Here is a 20,543-nt window from a genome sequence, read left to right as displayed (position 1 = left end):
CCTGCACTGGCTGCCAATTTGTAATGAACCAGAGACCTTTATGATTAGTTAAGAAAATATCTTAGTTTGCTTTTTAATTGTATGTTTTCATTCATGATACTGAAACACTAGCTGCCTCTCTGATGAGATTCACAAAAGGTCACCACACAAATGTCTTCTATTGTTTGTTGAAGAAATACTAGTGACCTTCACAATCAAATCATCACTGAGTGAAGTGGACTATAAAGTCCATGCGATCTTGTGCTCTGATGGGTTTCCAAGTACTTTGGCTTGATCTGAATGGTCATGACATACTTGGAATGCTTTCATGTGCTGTGATTTGTAACATGCTGCTGTTGTTAGAATAGCTAAAAAGTTAATAACAATTACAACTAAAAAAAATAGGGACAACAATTTTTATTTAATATTGAAGTTTCATTTTGCTTCTTGGTACCTATGAGATTACTATTACTATTATTAATATTAATACTACATACACGCACATGCACATACAGAAATGCCACATCAGAATGCTAAAGGAAGAGGGTTTGTTGCAATTTTGCTGGGAATGTTAAACACCAAAGATACGTTTGGGAATGACTGCGGGTATCCAGGTGTTGAAGGACATGTCTGAACCAGAAAATCTTCCAAAAAATTCCCACTAGTGTTAGCACCAGTTCTGGTGGGAACCATAGAGGCAAGGCTTCAGGTGACCTCTGGCATTTTTACCGGTGTCAGTTAAGCAGGTTTAATTGATGAAGTGGTCCAGCTACCAGGGGCTTGTCACGGAATATTTTTTAAGTACAGACAAGGCTTATAGGTGAAATTCAACTTGGTGAAGAGGACCTGCACAAAGCCGTACATACCATTTAAACCACCCAATAAAGCAGTGGTTCTCAACCAGAGGGCCAGGGCTCCCTGGGGGGCCGTGAGCAGGTTTCAGGTGGTCCTCCAAGCAGGGCCAGCATTAGACTCACTGGGGCCCAGAGCAGAAAGAAAAGCCCCATGATCATTTTAGGCAGCCATTGGGAGGCTATTGGAGACACCTGAACTTCCCATCCAATGTTTCAGCTCAAAGCTCTCCATCATGTGGATGTTTTGGAAAGTTAAAAGAGGGCTGCTATGAATTTAGCGTTCATGAAAACCTCAGAGACCAAAGTCCTGAATTTTGCCACAGATCAGATACAGCACAGGATTTGGCAGCCTAAGCTTCCCCATGCTGCTCCTCAACTCTGAGCTGGAGGAACCACCCCTAAGGAAGAGTGGGTGGTTCATTTTCCATGTCCATTCGATTCTTGGTCTCTCTGCTGCTGACACTGCCAAAAACGGTGCTAATTATTGCCAATAGGGAGCAACAAGCTAGAGGTAAAAGACTACATTATAGGCACTGTAAATCCCCAGAACCATGGAACACAATTATTATAAAACAATGTTGTCCTTCCCTTTCAGTTTGAATTCAGATATAAACTACACTACAGTAAAACCTCTTCATTTCTTTTTTCAAAACCACTTACTTTTATCAGCTTTTCTATGGCACTTCTCACCATAGTCTATGAGTACCTGGCAAACATTAGTAAATTAAGCCTTGCAGCAACCACGTGAGATAGGGAAGAATTATTATCCCATTTTTACAGTTTGGGAAATTGAGGCACACAGATTGTGTGTTTTAGCTACTCGTATAGTAAACCCATGGTAGAGACTAGAACTCAGAAATCTTGATCCCCCCAGCCTATACTTTAACCACAAGACCATCCTGATTGTCTATAGTTTTCTGAATCTTATTTTCTTCTTATCAGAGACTGTCCTTGATTCTGAGTCTGGGTTCCTGATTCTGTGTGTTCTCCAGAAAGCCATGGTTGTCAGTAACTTGGCATTCTGTGGAGGCACTTCCATTAAGTTGAGTCATTTCTTGTACTCCCTGTACATTAGGACAGCATAGCTGTGTTTCCAAATGACTCTCCTCCCCAGGGTCTTTATGTCAACAGCTCTGCCTCGTTATGTGCCTTGGACAAAACAAAAATTACTTCCTGACATCTGCCCAAAAGTTTTTTTCCTCTCTCTTTCCTCACAAATACCTTGCAGCCACCTGCCTTAACATTTGAGCATATGCAATTTCAAATTATTAAAAAAAAAGCCTTGGGGTAAATGCCAGAGAGAAAAGACATGTGTGAACCAGAACTGGATTTAAAAAAAAAAAAACCAACAAAAAACAGGTCAGGTAACAGTTTATTAAAATCAATGCCAAAGTAAAATTATCTCATTACAGTAAAAAGAAAAGGAGTACTTGTGGCACCTTAGAGACTAACAAATTTATTTGAGCATAAGCTTTTGTGAGCTACAGCTCACTTCATCGGATGCATGCAGTGGAAAATATAATGGGGGGATTTTATATACACAGAGAACATGAAACAATGGGTGTTACCATATACACTGTAATGAGAGTGATCAGGTAAGGGGAGCTATTACCAGCAGAGGAGAGAGAGAGAGAGAGGGAGAGAGAGGGAAAAACAAAAACAAACAAACAAAAAAACCTTTTGTAGTGATAATCAAGGTGGGCCATTTCCAGCAGTTGACAAGAACGTGTGAGGAACAGTAGGGGGGTAAATAAACATGGGGAAATAGTTTTACTTTGTGTAATGACACAGCCACTTCCAGTCTTTATTCAAGCCTAAGTTAATGGTGTCCAGTTTGCAAATTAATTCCAATTCTTCAGTTTCTCGTTGGAGTCTGTCTGTTTTTTTACTTTTTTTTTGTTGAATAATTGTGACTTTTAGATCTGTAATTGATTGTCCAGTGAGGTTGAAGTGTTCTCCGACTGCTTTTGAATGTTATAATTCTTGACGTCTGATTTGTGTCCATTTATTCTTTTACGTAGAGACTGTCCGATTTGGCCAATGTACATGGCAGAGGGGCATTGCTGGCAAATATCGCATTGGTAGATGTGCAGGTGTGCATGTCCCTGCCCCGCCCCTCTCTCCTGCTGGTAATAGCTCACCTTACCTGATCACTCTCGTTACAGTGTGTATGGTAACACTCATTGTTTCATGTTCTCTGTGTATATAAAACCCCCCTACTGTATTTTCCACTGCATGCATCCGATGAAGTGAGCTGTAGCTCACGAAAGCTTATGCTCAAATAAATTTGTTAGTCTCTAAGGTGCCACAAGTACTTCTTTTCATTTTGCAAATACAGACTAACACAGCTGCTACTCTGAAACCTCTCATTACATTAGGTGCTGCTCATGCCCCCTTTGAGCCAGTGGTGTGATTCCCAGCTCAAGTAAACATACCAACACTAGGTCAAATAAAGATAACCTGCTAGAAAAATGAAGTGTAGCCATGGTGGTGCAAGTGGTGGGAGGGGCTAGCCAACATGAGTACATGTCCATGGGAGACACTAGGTACATATTGGGGGCAGCGAGCTTGTGAAGCCTTGGCTGCATTTTTTCTTTGGCCCACAAGCTGTATGAGAGCTAGCCTGAATAGGTTTCCTAGAGCGGGGAATCATATCGCTAACTCAAAGTTGAGACATACTCACAGTACTTGAGGTTGTAAAATGGATTTCCATTATAACCTGCTGTTTTTCCATAGTCACGCTTTCTGAAATATTTTAGATTTAGTAGTTGACCACGGTCGGTCTGTGCTCACTGGAAAACTTGTTTTGAGGAAAATCACAACAGATTGTAATTGTTTCAGTGGAAAACCACAGAGAGCAAAACCCACACAAAATGTTGCCTTAACATCAAGGACAAAAGAACACTGAATCCATGGGAGGGAGTGGGGGGGAAACAGATCCAGCAATTTCAGTCTGTCTGCCTTTATCTAATCTATGGAGGGTTTTATATTGCTGCTCATTGCTGTAGTATCTGAGCACCTTCTATGTAAAAATCAACAGCCATAGCAAAGTCCCTAATGGACTTCATGGAATCTCTGGTTCTTCTCTTTCTGGGATATGAAACCTCTGTTTGGAGCATGGTTATGGTTTTTTGATTTGTTTGTTACTTTCAGGGGGTTGTTTTTTGTTTATTTTGATTGAGGGAGAAGGCGGCAAGTAGAAGAGTGTGTTGACAGTGAGTGTCATTCTTGTTCTGGTGGAAAGGCTTTGTCAAAGAGAAGGTTTTACAGTGTTTCCTAAACATGGCCAGCCTTTGGAAGGCCTAATCTTCTCTGGAAGTTTTTGCCATAACATATTCTCAATTTGGCTGCATTCATCAATATTATGCTATTTTCTAATCTTTCATTTTTTTCAAGATAAGGCTGCTTCTTGTACTAAAGTTTGGGGCATTGTAATCTAATCCTGGATCTGTAAGAATTACCAAGGGAATAGTGAGAGATTGCAATACTATGACTTCCTTCTGCTTCCAAGCTCATTTCCCTTTGTCACGCCTAACTAAATATAATCCCTTATTAGGGTTGAGACACTGAGCTAAATTCTGCCTGTAGATTAGATGCACACAACTGAGAGCCAGCGCTGTGTGTTAGGGTATTACAGAAACACACGAAAGCCAGGGATATCAAGTCCATCATCTCCCATTGCACACTCCCTTTTCATCACAAGGCAGTGTAACTTAAGGAAGGTTGAGACCAAATTCTACCTTGACTTAAATCACCTCAATCCTCCTGACTTCATCTTTAACTTTGGATTTCCTGCTTTTACACCAGCCTGCGTCACATCATTAATCATATCTCAGTGTGTTTTGTTCCCCTCCGTCTTTTTGAAAGATTCTGCAAGGTGTATTTATTGGAGTCAGAGCGAATGTACTTCAGGTTTTTGTCAAGTGTGTAACACGACCTGTCTCCATGACTGTAGGAACTTGAGTGTTTTCCCAGTTGTGACAAACCATCCACGCCAATGGCTCTATGTCATTTTTTAAAGGGATCAAGGGGCAGAGTCACCTAATGTGAGAGCAGCTTTGTGCTCCTCTGCTGGTGCAAACCTAGCCAAAAGCCAGTTTATCTGGTTAGAGGAGCACCACCCACTACGGAGGGCTCCTTGGGTGGTGAAGAGAAACCATAAGGGCTCCAGACCATCCTCCTCCTCCCTGCAGCTGGTGCTGGGAGGGGGGTTGGGGGTTTCCTTACACCCTGGTGTACCATAGGGTGTACATGCATTGGGGCCACTGGCAGCCATTGAGGCTGCTTTGAGTGTGGTTTGAGCCTGGCACAGAGCAACCCCAGGGTAAAGGGAGAGAGTAGGTGTCTTTAAGGCATCTTTGCTCCTAAGCTATATTGAGCACACTTCTTGCAGAGCCATGAATTGGGACACAGATGTTTAGAAGATGCATGTAATACATGATTTGTGAACAGTTACAGCCCCACCATTCAGGGTGCTGAGAACCCTTAATTCTCACTGAGTTCAGGGTGCTCACTACCTCACAGGAGTGACCCCTAAGTGGCTAGCTGTTGAATTTTAAATGGATCAGAGAGCTCTAACAAGCTAGTGGATGCCCTGATTTTGTGCCTCTCCTGTTTCTGCAAGTTCTATGGGAATGGGTTCTTGGCAGGGGACAGGGAAGGGGTCTTTTGCTTTTGGTGAAAGGTCAGACAACGTTGATGATTAGACTACGTTCCTGCATTAAATTTTCAGAAGCAGCTGTTGTGGCAAGCCATCCTTTTTTCAAAGGCAAAATTTAATGCCCATAAAAACAAGATCTACCCACTGCTAGCCACATGTTTCAGGATTTGTTATTATTTTACTAACACTTTTAATGACATGTGGTTATCATAGGATATTATCCTGGGTAGTTTGTTTTCCCACACTTTACAATATATAATGAGGCAGAAAGTAATCTGGAAGGAAGAAACAACCATCTCTAAAACTGTTCTTTGCACTGTACATGGGATAAAACGCCAATTTTACTTTATCCACTGCCCAACAAAAAAGGTGGGGCTATTCTATAGGTCAATCAACAAACAGGAAGAGGAATAAATAGATATTTGGTTTTGTTCAAGTAGTGCCTGGTCTCTTCTAATGCTAGAGCTGACTGACCTGGCAGGACAAGGGTCCAAGTTGCACTCCTGAAGTTTTGGCTTTGGCTTGATGTTTTCAGGGTAGTAGTGACAGTATTGATCAGCCACCACCCGGCTGCTTCTCAGATCATAACACTCAGCAGATGTCAGCTGGTAACCTGTGACATTCAGAGAGTCAAAAGACAGAGCATCTGAGCTCAATTTCTTTCTCTGTATATGTATTAAATACAAGTTAACCCTGGTTTTGTAAAACACTACCCAAAGTGACACCTCCGCCCCAATGTAACAAGAGGTTTACCCCAGATTTAACAAACTTATTTTACAAAAAGATTGTGCGTCACCCAAAACCTTCATAAAACAGATTTCCCCCCATACATTACCCATTAAATCTATTAAATATAGATAGGATCAAGGTATATAAATAGATCTATAAAGACACACATTTTAACTCACAAAAATGCCTACACTACTGAAATTACTTCTTAACTTTTATTTATTTATTTATTTATTTTATTTTAGAGCCACAGGAGCAATATAATTCAGTTAACACTGCAAAGATAAGTAGTCATGTTTCACAGTTCATATTATTGTATTAAAAAAGCACATACATTAAAGACTAAGGAGCTGATTCGGCTCTGACATGAACTATTATTTGTAGATCCCTGCGCAGATACAAATTTATACCCGTGGATGCAGATATCTGTGGATATAAATTGGTATCCACAGAACTGCAGGGCTCTCCTGGGCACCACAGTGGTAAAAGGAGCAGAGCATGGAGACGCTGCTCCAAGGAGCCCAAGGTCCCACTGTGAGTTTGTGGCAGAATCAGGAATGGAAACCAGATCCCTTGAGTAACAGTCAAATACCTTAGCCACAAGACAATATTCCCTGTTAATGGTGTTATGCTGGTGTAAAATTTATTTCATTTATGCTGGAGTAAAAACAGTATAAGTGAGATCTGCATTAAGGCAAGAAAGCCCTGTTTTCAAAAGCTTATGCCTAAACTGCATATGCAAATGGGCATTTAAAGGATAACTGTGCACCTCAGAGGCCATTTAACGCATCGACTTTAAGGTCAGAAGGGAGCATCATGATCATCTAGTCAGACCTCCTGCACACTGAAGACCACAGAACCTCACCCACCCACTCCTGTAATAGACCCCTAACTGCTGGGTGAATTACTGAAGTCTTCAAACCGTGATTTAAAGACTTGAAGTTACAGAGAACCCACCATTTACACTAGTTTAAATCTTCCAGTGACCTGTGCCCCATGCTGCAGAGGAAGGTGGAAAAACCCCAGGGTCTCTGCCAATCTGACCCAGAGGAAAACTCCTTCCCAACCCCAAATGTAGTGACCCAGCTGACTATATAGCTGACCACAGGTGTGGCTGGCTTAATCAGGGCCCAGATGGCCCTTATAAGAGGGCTGTGGGCCAGAAGCTGGAGAAGTCTCACTCTAGCCCTGGAGTGGGAAGGGCTAGCTTCCTGGGAGCAAGGTACCTAAAACTGGAGCAGTGCTGGGGAATAGGGCAAGAGAGCTGGGGAGCTCCAGCCTGGTAAACTCCCAGGCTGCAGGCCTTGGTGAAGGCCTACACAGGTAATGGGGTTGCAGAGGTACAGCCTGGGGTTAGGCAGAGGCACTGGTCCAACCTCCTTGCCAGTGATGAGTGGCCATTACACTGCAGTTTGCCCCAGTGAGCAGGGGCTAGATGAGGACTGGCAGTAGCCACTGAAGCAAGGTAGGTTTAGAGGATTGGGGGGGTTTCCTGGGAGGGGAGACCCAGAGCGTGGGGACACTGCCAGGGGGCAGCATCCCAGGATGAGGAGGCACCAGGGTCCGGAAAGACATGGGGCCAGTGCCAGGCAAGACACTGGCCCACAGAGGATGCTCCAGGCTGGAAGAACTAATTCCTAGGACAACCAGCAGGAGGCACCATGCTGGTGAGCTATCACATTGCTACAATTTTTCTACATATCTAACTATCTTATATATTCAGTGAATTGTGTTATCTATTGTTGTAATTTACCCATATGTAATCAATGTGTGATGAATAGATTAAAGTTGTAGGTCAGAGTATAAGAATACATAGAGTAGTATTATGGAGGTATAGGATTGATAAGGATGTATTATTGGTAAGAGTTTGTTAGGTATATAAGTAATATAAGGCAGTAAAGCAAGACTTACAGGCCTCAGGCCTGCCAAATTTCCGCTTAGCCATATCAGGCCTTAGATCTGAAAGAAGTTGACATGACTAGCTGACCCAGGGGTAACCTTGTAACAGTAAAGTTTCAAGATTATTGTAACAGATGTGTTAATAGGTGATGAGAAAATATGCCACAATATGTCCATCACTATTGCAAGATGCCCAACTGTAACATGATGGGAAATTCTGCATTGATTGCAAGTTACCAGGGGACTTGTTGATTTAAATGTTAATGAAGATAAGGGGAAGATCGAAGGACGTGATCGTTCCCCTCTATTCGACACTGGTGAGGCCTCATCTGGAGTACTGTGTCCAGTTTTGGGCCCCACACTACAGGAAGGATGTGGATAAATTGGAAAGAGTACAACGAAGGGCAACAAAAATGATTAGGGGTCTAGAGCACATGACTTATGAGGAGAGGCTGAGGGAGCTGGGATTGTTTAGTCTGCAGAAGAGAAGAATGAGGGGGGATTTGATAGCTGCTTTCAACTACCTGAAAGGGGGTTTCAAAGAGGATGGCTCTAGACTGTTCTCAATGGTAGCAGATGACAGAACGAGGAGTAATGGTCTCAGTTGCAATGGGGGAGGTTTAGATTGGATATTAGGAAAAACTTTTTCACTAAGAGGGTGGTGAAACACTGGAATGCGTTACCTAGGGAGGTGGTAGAATCTCCTTCCTTAGAGGTTTTTAAGGTCAGGCTTGACAAAGCCCTGGCTGGGATGATTTAACTGGGACTTGGTCCTGCTTTGAGCAGGGGGTTGGACTAGATGACCTTCTGGGGTCCCTTCCAACCCTGATATTCTATGATTCTATGATTCTATGAATTAAGAAAATGGCCTCTGCAAAGTGGAGCATCCTAATATTTATGCATCAGGGTTGTGAGCATAACTCGGGATAAAAGGAATTCCCCGGCATGAAAAAGGGAAGAACCACCCATCAAGATTGCTTTTAGCTGAGGCGTGCAGGGTACAGCTCTGGAAGGGGAGAGTAAAGAAGACCTTTGCACTCCCAAGATTCTGGGCCTGCAGAATGGCACACTGGTCCCAGGAGTAACAACTCTAAGGGGCCCAACAAAGCAGCCAAAGATTAGCATGAAAAGGAAGTCCCTGCCCATGCTCCATTTTTCCTTAGTCACATCCCTAGGCCATCGGCAAGGGAAGAGTGGAGCTATTGACTAATATATAACATGTATTATCCACATCATGTATGTATGTTAATCATGCTGTTAAACAATAACAGAATACCATTTATTTAAATATTTTGGATGTTTTCTACATTTTCAAATATATTGATTTCATATATACAATATTATTGATATATTGATTTCAATTATCACACAGAATACCAAGTGTACAGTGCTCACTTTATATTTTTGATTACAAATATTTGACTGTAAAAAAATAAAAGAAATGGTATTTTTCAATTCACCTTATAAAAGTACTGTAGTGCAATCTCTTTATCATCAAAGTTGAACTTACAAATGTAGAATTATGTATGGAAAAAAACTGCATTCAAAAATAAAACAATGTAAAACTTTAGAACCACTCAGTCCTACTTCTTGTTCAGCCAATCGCTGAAACAAACAAATCTGTTTACATTTACAGGATATAATGCTGCCCATTTCTTATTTACAATGTCACCAGAAAGTGAGAACAGGCATTCACATGGCATTGTTGTAGCAACATATTTGCATCATAAGATATTTACATGCCAGATGCGCTAAAGATTCATATGTCCCTTCATGCTTCAACCACCATTCCAGAGGATATGCATCCATGCTGATGATGGGTTCTACTCGATAATGATCCAAAGCAGTGCGGACCAATGCATGTTCATGTTCATTTTCAACATCTGAGTCAGATGCCACTAGCAGAAGGTTCATTTTCTTTTTTGGTGGTTCAAGTTCTGTGGTTTCCACATCAGAGTGTTGCTCTTTTAAGACTTGTGAAAGCATGCTCCACACTTTGTCCCCCTCACATTTTGGAAGGCCTTCAGATTCTTAAATCTTGGGTCGAGTGCTAGAGCTATTTTTAGAAATGTCACATTGGTACCTTCTTTGCCTTTTGTCAAATCTGCAGTGAAAGTATTCTTAAATCAGGTTTCACAGTAGCAGCCGTGTTAGTCTGTATTCGCAAAAAAAAAAAAAAGAGTACTTGTGGCACCTTAGAGACTAACAAATTTATTTGAGCATAAGCTTTCGTGAGCTACAGCTCACTTCATCAGCATACGATGAAGTGAGCTGTAGCTCACGAAAGCTTATGCTCAAATAAATTTGTTATTCTTAAAATGAACAACATGTGTTGGGTCATCATCCAAGGTTGCTATAACATGAAATATATGGCAGAATGTGGGTAAAACAGAACAGGAGACATACAATTCTCCCCCAAAGAGTTCAGTCACAAATTTAATTACAGCATTATTTGTTTTTAATGAGCATCATCAGCATGGAAGTATGTCCACTGGAATGGTAGCTGAAGCATGAAGGGGAATACGAATATTTAGCATATCTGGCATGTAAATACCTTGCAATGCCGGCTACAAAGTGCCATGTGAATGCCAGTTCTGACTTTCAGGAGACATTGTAAATAAGAAGTGGTCAGCATTATCTCCTGTAAATGTAAACAAACTTGTTTGTTTGTCTCAGCGATTGGCTGAACAAGAAGTAGGACTGAGTGAAGCTGTAGGCTCTAAAGTTTTATATTTTGTTTTTGAGTACAGTTATGTAACAAATCTTCTTTTGTATGTTAGACTTTCACAATAGAGATTGCACTACAGTACTTGTATGAGGTTAATTGAAAAATACTATTTCTTTTGTTTGTCATTTTTACAATGCAAATATTTATCAAAAAACAACATAAAATGAGCACTGGTATCCTTTCATTCTTTGTTTTAATGTAGAAAAACATCCACAAATATTTAATACATTTCAATTGGCATTCTATTGTTTAACAGTGTGATTAAAACCGCAGTTAATCAGAATTTTTTGAGTTAATCGCATTAGTTAACTGTGATTAATCGACAGCCCTAGTAAAGAGATTTATAATGTGTAAAATCATCATACAAATTTCAGCTGTTGTTAATAACTTGGGAAACACATTACACTGTAATGTAACAATGCTGCACAAGACTGCTTCCCAGAGACTGGTATCATATAGAATCTTTTTCCCTGTACTATGTTTGTTGTTGTTGTTATTATTATTATTATTAGCTTAGAGCAATAAACCTGGCTGACATTGGTTATTTGGCATCTTGAGTATATTTTATAACAAACCAAAGTGAAGTCAAGCAACTGACTATACAATTCATCAACAGTAGCCATCACACCAGCTTTATACCACTGAATCTGGGCCATTATTTGATAGCTGTATCATTCACTATGGCCACATGGACTTCAAGGTTTCAGCAACGATAGAATTTAGGACCTTCTAATCCAAAAATACAGGCTACTACCATGGAAGTGACAGGAGAATCTCCCTTCCCTGCAGTATTCATGCTCATGTTTTCCGTAGACTAGCCACTAAAAGCCACAGTCACAAATAATTGAGCAGGTCTGAGCTATCTTGTAGGTGGGATCTCTCACTCTCTCTCACACACACACACAAAATATTACCTCCTCCACAAGATGCAGAACAAGGAAAGAAATCAGTTTCCCTCCATCGGTGAATGATGGGCTGATAGAAGATAAACTGAACCGCGCTGTCGGCAGCACCAGTGTAGCGGACCTGAAAAAGATGTAATGGGAATGGAAAAGCTGCCACGATTTGTGACACTAACAGTCATTTTGCTGTAAGGATCTTGTAAATACCATGCATTACATGAAATACCAGAGCATTTTGTAATTAAACAAGAAGCACAAACAGAATGTTGCCTCTTGGCATTCAGACTGAACCAACGCTAGAAATTACTCTCACAAACTGTTAGCGAGTTGGGTCCATAGTGTTTTACAGCCTTGTACCAGAGAGAAACACATGCGCATAAAAGGAACAGATGCAACTATCCATGTTACTTTAACATGTAAAAGGAAGTAAAATACTTCAACTAGAGCAAACTAAAGCTTTCAGGAAGATCTAATTCTTTACTGTGCCAGGAGTATCTCTTATTCTGCCTGTAATGCATTCATATTCTCTCTCTCTCTACTGTGGTACTGTTTTATATTATAAACTAGTCCTTTTATTTAATTGAATTGAATTTTGGATTTCCACATACAGTTTAGGATCCTACTTGAGATCTGATTGCATTTTTAATTACAGGCTCAGGTTCTTGCTCAAGGCGCATATGCTGACACTCAGGAGGGGTGTGCGTGCATGTGTATTAAAGTCCTTCTTTGTGCTCCTCTTCCCCCCCCCCATCTTGGATGATCTGTGTGCAGGACTGGTCCCCTGGCATAAAGCACAGTGCCTACCTGACAATGGCCCCACGGGGTTGACCACAATGAGGGACTGTAAGGCACGGAAGCCCTGGTCCCCCTCCCTTTCCCCCAGTGATGCTTCTTACACTGACAGCTGGGAGGGAGATAGCATGGGAGCTGCTGTGCCACTAGACTGGGTGTTATTGCCAGGGCTGGATGTGTCAGTGTTGCTAGGGCTGTTCTGCACCTGTGCCATGGTGCAAAGGGGACACAACACAGGGGAGAATCTGACTAACAAGTCAGAAATGGAGGCGGCTTATTAGGTCACCTAGTCCTTCCCCTCGCCAGTACAAGATTGTTCCCTGAAGTGAGTTTTCTAGTGCTTTATCCAGACTAGTTTTAAATATCTCTCTCTCCATATAGTCAAGTAGTTGCCCTGATTTTAATCTTTTTGGGTTAGAATTGCTTTTAATGCTGTCTTTATTTCTCCCTCCAAAAATTGAGAGGCACTGACAAAGGGAAAGGGACTAGAAAGAAAAACAAGAATGAAAAAACCTCACAAATCAAGTTGAATTGAACAGCAGAGTCTGTGTTGTGGGTTTCTCCCCTGCCCCTCCGTAGATGGACAGAAACATGATAACAAATCACAGCAAATCTTGAACTGCATGAAGGGGGAAGGAAGAAAACGGAAATGCTGCAGGATATGTTGGGGGGCCACAAGAGTTCTGGTCCACTGAGAGTATGCTGGTCTCTTCTAATTAGAGTAAACACTGAGGTAAATTCCCAACAGAAAAAATACAGCTGTGGCAATACAGGTTTCTCAGCAAATGAGGCCTCTTGTATGGATTCATATCATTTAGTTCTGTATGTCAGAAACAGGATATCTAATTCCTTGTGCTGGGATGGTCCATTAATCACACTCTTCAGAAAGACCTTTCTTAGTTCACAAGAGCTCAGCACGCTCCTGGGACTAGCACGGTATCATGCTGGAAACCATTAGAGAAGATCTCTGGTTTGAACACACACAAACAAAATTCACCGGGGAGAATTTACTTTTCCTCTTTAAAATAAAGATCAACAATGATGCTTAAACCAAAATGATCCACTCAGCTGTGCGGTCTTAGGTGGAACGTGATAAATGAGAAGATAGATTACACAGAGCTTAGTAAAAGGGTGGGGGGAAAGGGTTTCACATCAAAAGTCAGGAAGACATAATAACCCATCTCCCCAAGGATTATCCGTGTGTGTCTGTGATTGTCTGTCTGATCCGACAGAGAGAAAAGGCAGATGCGGATCTTTTCCAGAGCTAGGTGGAAGTTACCCACACAACCATGACAACCACATGGGTACAAAGAAATTGCAATGAGCTACAGATGCGAACTGAATGATACTAAATAAGTCAGGTGAAAGAATGGGACAAATCACTGTTTATTTTCTCTGAGTACTATAAGCATAGGAAGACCAGTATATACTGATTCCATGCAGCAATGTCTTTTGAATGTTTTGACAATTTGTTAAAACTAAGGGTTTGATCCAGCAGAAAACATCAGGGGTTGTCTAATCCAGGCAAGACCCAGAGAGTAACACATGTTGACTCTGTAGAACATCAAATGCTTCAGGAGACCATTCAGATTGTTGCATAGGGCCAACTCCCACCCACAGCCAGTCCAAACCGGAAGACTGGGGAATTTGTGAAGCTGTCCCATCTCCAATAGCCCAGCTGTCCTACTCCTAGACTCCACCCTGCCAATGGTGGTAGCCACCACCCTGAGAAGAGGCGGCAACATCTTGTGTATCTTTTAAAACAATAATTAGAAGAAACTCTTTAATTGACGTTGATTTGCTGTGCGGTCCTAGGGATATCATTGAGTCTCAAAATGGAGAAAATGGTACCCATTTCAAAACTGCATAGAATGTTGAATAAGTGCATAGAACTATCAAGACCAGAAGTGGCTGAGATGGTAAAAGAATTTAGGATGCTGGGCTGCTAGCATTGTGCTTAATCCTGGTAGCTGTGTGCTTAGGTAGGTTGAGTATCCCAGCCTGTTGCCCTCCACTCCCATTGAAGTCAGTGGGAATTGCGGGGAGGAGGCTCAGCAGATCAGATAGGTGCTTAGCATCTTTCAGGAACAAGACATAACAGAAGACCACCAGTTTTGTGAAGATTTGGGGAGAATGCATAGGCTCATATCTGTCTCAGGGGAACCAACTGGTTACTTTCTCTTTGACAAACCCTCACTATTGATCTTTTTCCCCTCCAAGGAAGGAAGGGCCCCCATAATTAATTCTTACCCATATTTCTCTGCTTTTTAAAACTGTTTTTGTAAATCTTTTATCAAAGCGGGGTGTGTGTGTGTAAACAGGCACCAACTGTTCAGTTCCCTGATGAATAACTGCACCTTGACTTTGATAAAATACAATATTGATTTGGGAAAAACTGCAGCATCCTAAATGAAAACCAACAAATAACTTAACATTTGAAGCACAAAATTAACTGGGGTTTGGAACATTTACATTTTCAAATGGCACTTCTGTAGCAACTATCAGCAGATGGAAATATTTAGGCTTTATTTTACATGGTGCTATGCTGTCCTTTGAGTCATCAGAACAAAATTAGCCCATATATTAAAAAAAACCCCTCTTTGGTTTTTGCCTCTGCAATCTATTTATGTCTGTTATAGATCACAGTAATCTGACCTCCAGGACTGTACTAAGTTTACATCCGCAGTTGTGCTGTTTAATCAGCAGGCATTATTAATTCATCCTTTCCTGTCCATCAGGTAGTTGTCAGTGTACAATATATGGTCAAGTAAGGATGTCTGCATTCTAATAAAATGCCCAGAGACTTTATGGAATTTGTGCGTGTGCATGTGTATGTTTGTGTTCTTTTTATGTATAATCTAAACCAGGGGTTGCATCACTCTGCACTCTTTTGTCTAGTCAAGTTTGATCTGGCATGTTATGATCTAACTCAGTCACCACCATCCCTATCATAAAAGTTCTGAAGGATTTTTCTGCATCATTATCACAGATGCTTTTGCAAGTGCCAAATCCCAAACCATCATGTTTGATTTCTTAATGGCATACTGAACATTAAAGCCTTATATTAAATAACATATAAAGAAGGGGGGAGGGGAGAGAAGAGTGAGCCACATCTGGCATATGTAATTTTGACCTTTTTATGTTAAAAACAAAAATGGCAAGATTCTTTTGTACAAAACTTTCCTTTCTATAGTTACAGTGCTTTAATATTCCCAATTATAGCTACAATTAGAGAGCTAGGGTGTGTAGGAGATTAATTGCTGTTCATAATTTGTATATGAATTTATATATGCAGGAAAAACAATTTAAGATGATGATTTAAAATAAAACAATAAGCACAACAGACTAAATAATTAGAGATGTTGAAGGCTTTCAATTGTATAGTATAAAACAGAACTAGAGGCTGATTCCTTTAATACTTTTTCTGTCCTTGGCGGAAGGAATGCATGACCTTTGAGCTCCCCGGATTAATCTTCCAGTCCATTTTTGGCCTCAACTTCCCTTAGTTTCAAAGGTCCCCTGAGTGGGGCCAACTGTCTTTCTGACAGAGGAGAGCTCCCTCTGGTGCCTGTCAATATCACTTCTTAATCAGCCAAAGGAACCACCAAAAAATGACAGGAGGCACTTTTACTGACCAGGGACCAAGCACAACTCTTTGTTGTGGTGTCAGCCTCTGCTCACCAGGAAAAAGAGATCAAGCAAGAGCACTGGGGAGACTATTAAAATGGACTCTTTAAAATGTCTTTGAACGTAAGCTTTCTACAAGTCTAAAATAAAAAGCTATCAAGTTCAGATGACTGCTTGACTCTCAGTAATGTCCCCAAGGAAAGAACCAGCATGCAAATGAATGGAATGGAATGAAATGGGGGAGAGGGAGAAACAGATAACTGCAATGAACTACCTACATCATATACGTACGTACGTACGTACACACACACACACACACACACACACACACACACACCCCCCCCCAACTGGCCAGGCAAGTTTTGTTTCATTTTTTATTTTTCAATTACATTACTGAAATAGGCCCTTTTTTTATTACTATTGACTTCATGAAGAAAAATATTTTTGAGGGTGTTTTAGTAAAGTTAATTAGCAGGTATTCATTAAATTGGTTGTAATATTCTTTACAAGACAAGTAGTCCATATTTAGAAAGGCAGTAGAATGGGTAAAATTCAACCCTGTGCAGAGGGACAGCATCCCTGAAGATTCACGTAGCCCTATCACAGCTTTGACTGACAGAAGAATTTCAACATCACCATCATGGGAATGCACTCTTATCACCCACCTAATTTTGTTGGACTCCTGCCAGGCCTATTCCCCACACCTCAATAGCTCAACTCCCTCTCCTGAGTGACTTCTCTCTTATTCATAGAATCATAGAACTGGAAGGGACTTTGAGAGGTCATCTAGTCTAGTCCCCTGCACTCAAGGCAGGATAATTATTATCTAGACCATCCCTGAAAGATGTTTGTCCAACCTGCTCTTAAAAATCCCCAATGATGGAGATTCTACCACCTCCCCAGGCAATTTATTCCAGTGCTTAACCACTCTGACAGTTAAGAAGTTTTTCCTAATGTCCAACCTAAACCTCCCTTGCTACAATTTAAGCCAATTACTTCTTGTCCTATCCTCAGAGCTTAAGAAAAACAATTTTTCTTCCTCTTTCTTGTAACAACCTTTTACATATTTGAAAACTATTATCATATCTCACCCCCCCCCGTCGTCTTTTCTCCAGACTAAACAAACCCAATTTTTTCCATCTTCCCTTATAGGTCATGTTTTTTAGACCTTTAATCATTTTTGTTGCTCTTCTCTGGACTTTCTCCAATTTGTCCACCTCTTTCCTGAAATGTGGCGCCCAGAACAGGACACAATACTCCAGCTGAGGCCTAATCAGCGTGGGGTAGAGCAGAAGAATGACTTCTCGTGTCTTACTTACAACACTCCTGCTAATACATCCCAGAATAATGTTTGATTTTTTTGCAACAGTATTACACTGTTGACTCATATTAAACTTGTGATCCACTGTGACCCCCAGATCCTTTTCCTCAGTACTCCTTCCTAGGCAGTCATTTCCCATTTTGTGTGTGTGCAACTGATTGTTCCTTCCTAAGTGGAGTACTTTGTATTTGTCCTTATTGAATTTCATCCTATTTACTCAGACCATTTCTCCAGTTTGTCCAGATCATTTTGAATTTTAATCCTATCTTCCAAAGCATTTTCAACCCCTCCCAACTTGGTATTCTCTGCAAACTTTGTAAGTGTTGTGACAGGGCAACGCCAGATGGAGATGGAAGAGTAGCGGGAGATAGATATATAGCTCCAGGCTAAACAAATCACTGGTACCAGGTTAAGTGAAATGGAAGCTGCTCCAGGTCAATTAAAACACCTGGGGCCAATTAAGAACTTTCCAGAAGGCAGGGAGAAGGCTAGGTTGATTGGGACACCTGAAGCCCATCAGGGGCTGGCTGAAACTAGTTAAAAGCCTCCCAGTCACTCAGGTGGGTGTGCATGTCAGGAGCTGTGGGAAGAAGTTGTGCTGTTGGAGAGGCTGAGTAGTACACACCATATCAGGCACAAGGAAGGAGGCCCTGAGGTAAGGGTGTAGTGGAGCTTGAGGAAGGGAGGGCTGCTGTGGGGGAAGTAGCCCAGGGAATTGTACATGTCATGTTTCTAAAAGGTCAGCTACCATAGCTGATACTATTAGGGTCCCTGGGCTGGAGCCTGGAGTAGCGGGTGGGCCCGGCCCCCCCCCTTTGCCCCCTGATTAATCACAGACTGGGAGACAACAGAGACTGTGCAAGGAAGGATAACTTCTCCTCACCTCCCTCGCTGGCTTATGATGAAAACGGCTCAGCAGACTGTGACCCTTGTCTCTAGAGAAAGAAAGTTACGTGCAGGGTCACAGTGAGCCTCTGAGGCTAGCAAAATCCGCCAGGAAATGCGGGACCCATGGAGGCAAGGACAGAGCTTTGTCACAGTGTACTCTCTATGCCATTATCTGAATCATTGCTGAAGATATTGAACAGAACCAGATCCAGAGCCATTCCCTGCGGGATCCCACTCATTATGCCCTTCCAGCATGACTGTGAACCACTGATAACTACACTCTGGGAATGATTTTCCAACCAGTTATGCACCCACCTAATAGTAGCTCCATCTAGGTTGTATTTCTCTAGTTTGTTTATGAGAAGGTCATGCAAGACAGTATCAAAAGCCTTACTAAAGTCAAGATATACCACATCTACCGCTTCCCCCTATCCACAAGGCTTGTTACCCTGTCAAAGAAAGCTATCAGGTTGGTCTGACACGATTTGTTCTTGACAAATCCATGCTGACTGTTACTTATCACCTTATTATCTTCTAGGTGTTTGCAAACTGATTGCTTAATTATTTGCTCCATTATCTTTCTGGGTACAGAAGTTAAGTTGACTGATCTGTAATTCCCTGCGTTGTCCTTATTTCCCTTTTTATAGATGGGCACTATACTTGCCCTTTTCCAGTCTTCTGAAATCTCTCCCGTCTTAAATGACTTTTCAAAGATAATTGCTAATGGCTCAGAAATATCTCTCAGATATTAACTCTCCCTGCTCACTTCCCAGCCTTCTAGGGTATGTCTGCATTGCAATGTAAACCCAGGGTTAGCAGAACTCAAATTAGCAGAGCCTGGGTTTGTTAACCTAGGACTTGAGCATCTACACTAATTTGTAACGCCAAGTCAGGAATGCTTATATCCTGGGTCACAACCTAGGTCTCCAGCAACTACACTGCATAATGTGGGCTCAAGTACCACCACCCGTATCCCAGTCTTCCTAGCACCCTCCCAAACCCACCGCTCTAGCCAGAGGTGACATGTGGGGGGGGGCACATGGGGCCATATGCCTCCCAGATTGCTTGGTCATATGATGTGGCTGGGTCCCCTTCCTGGGGGGTGGAACTGAGCTAGCGAGCTGTGAGCTATGCCGGGCAGGGAGAGGGAGAGGTAGGAGGAACAGTTGGAAGCTGAAGGGAGGGGGAAGGGTCATGACTTGAGCTGTTCCAGGGTTGTGCCTCCACCCCCTCACTATCAGCAGGCATGGGTCATCTGACTTTGTTCACGTTGCAGTGTGGGAAAACTTGACTGTCCACCAAACTTGACTGTCCAGAGGACAAAAAAGTCAGCCTGTGGGATGGTGTGATACTTTTGGCAGACTTTCAGAACGTAAGTCCAGTAGGGTTGAGTCTACACTGAAAAGGTCCTGGCTTAACTCAGGCTTTGACCCCACATCGCATAAGGTCTAGGGACCCTGGGTCAGTGCGATTTGTGTATAGATGAAAAGGGAGTTAGGTTGGAGCCTGAGTTCAAACTATGGACTTTCACTGCAGTGTAGACTTACCCCAAGAGGTTTCCAGACCTGATGGAGCTGGCTGGTCTGTTTTGTTCCTCATAATTGGAGCCAGTCAATTATTCAGCTACTCTCCCTCTTTGGACACTTGGGGTATGTCTACACTTCAATTAAGAACCAATGGCTGGTCATGCCAGCTGACTCATGGGCTGTAGGGCTGTTTAATTGCAGTGTAGACTTCTAGGGGTTAGGCTGGAACCCAGGCTCTAGGACTCTGTGAGGCCCAGAAATCTACACAGCAATTAAAAGAGCCCCATAGCCCAAGTCCCAGTAGCCTGAGTCAGCTGGCATGGGCCAGCCATGGGTGTCTAATTGCAGTGTAGACATACCCCCAGTATGTCTACCCTTAGCTCTTTCCTCCTCTCCAAGAGCCCTGTTTCTTCCAACAACCAAAGCTTGTAGTAACCACTGGCTCCCCACACTACCTGGCCACCAACTGCTTAAGTGGGAATGAAATGGAGCATTGGCCCCATGCTGGCCACTGCATAGGGGTGAGGAGTTTCATACATTATGGACACTAAAAACAACAACATGGAACTAACAGTCAGGACAACTCCGGACTTTCCCTCCTACATTTCTAGAGACCAGGATTCTTTAAAAACGGAGTT

At 42.1% G+C, this 20,543-nt stretch overlaps 1 protein-coding gene across 5 annotated transcripts in view; it reads right to left on the bottom strand.

The window, feature by feature from the left end:
• ADAMTSL1 (ADAMTS like 1) overlaps window positions 1–20,543 on the bottom strand; it is a 683,211-nt gene that overhangs the window by 145,247 nt on the left and 517,421 nt on the right. For all 5 annotated transcript variants that reach the window (XM_043515182.1, XM_038403598.2, XM_043515184.1 and 2 more), the window contains 2 exons: window positions 11,764–11,875; window positions 5,968–6,106 (listed from right to left, as the gene is read on the bottom strand). In XM_043515182.1, coding sequence (XP_043371117.1) covers window positions 5,968–6,106; window positions 11,764–11,875 — 251 coding nt within the window. The remainder of the gene's footprint in view (window positions 1–5,967; window positions 6,107–11,763; window positions 11,876–20,543) is intronic.

The sequence above is a fragment of the Dermochelys coriacea genome, chromosome 5 (genome assembly GCF_009764565.3).
Source record: "Dermochelys coriacea isolate rDerCor1 chromosome 5, rDerCor1.pri.v4, whole genome shotgun sequence".
Classification (NCBI taxonomy): Eukaryota; Metazoa; Chordata; order Testudines; family Dermochelyidae; genus Dermochelys; species Dermochelys coriacea.
The sequence above is the reverse complement of the archived record's forward strand: the minus strand, read 5'-3'. Positions and strand labels throughout refer to the sequence as shown.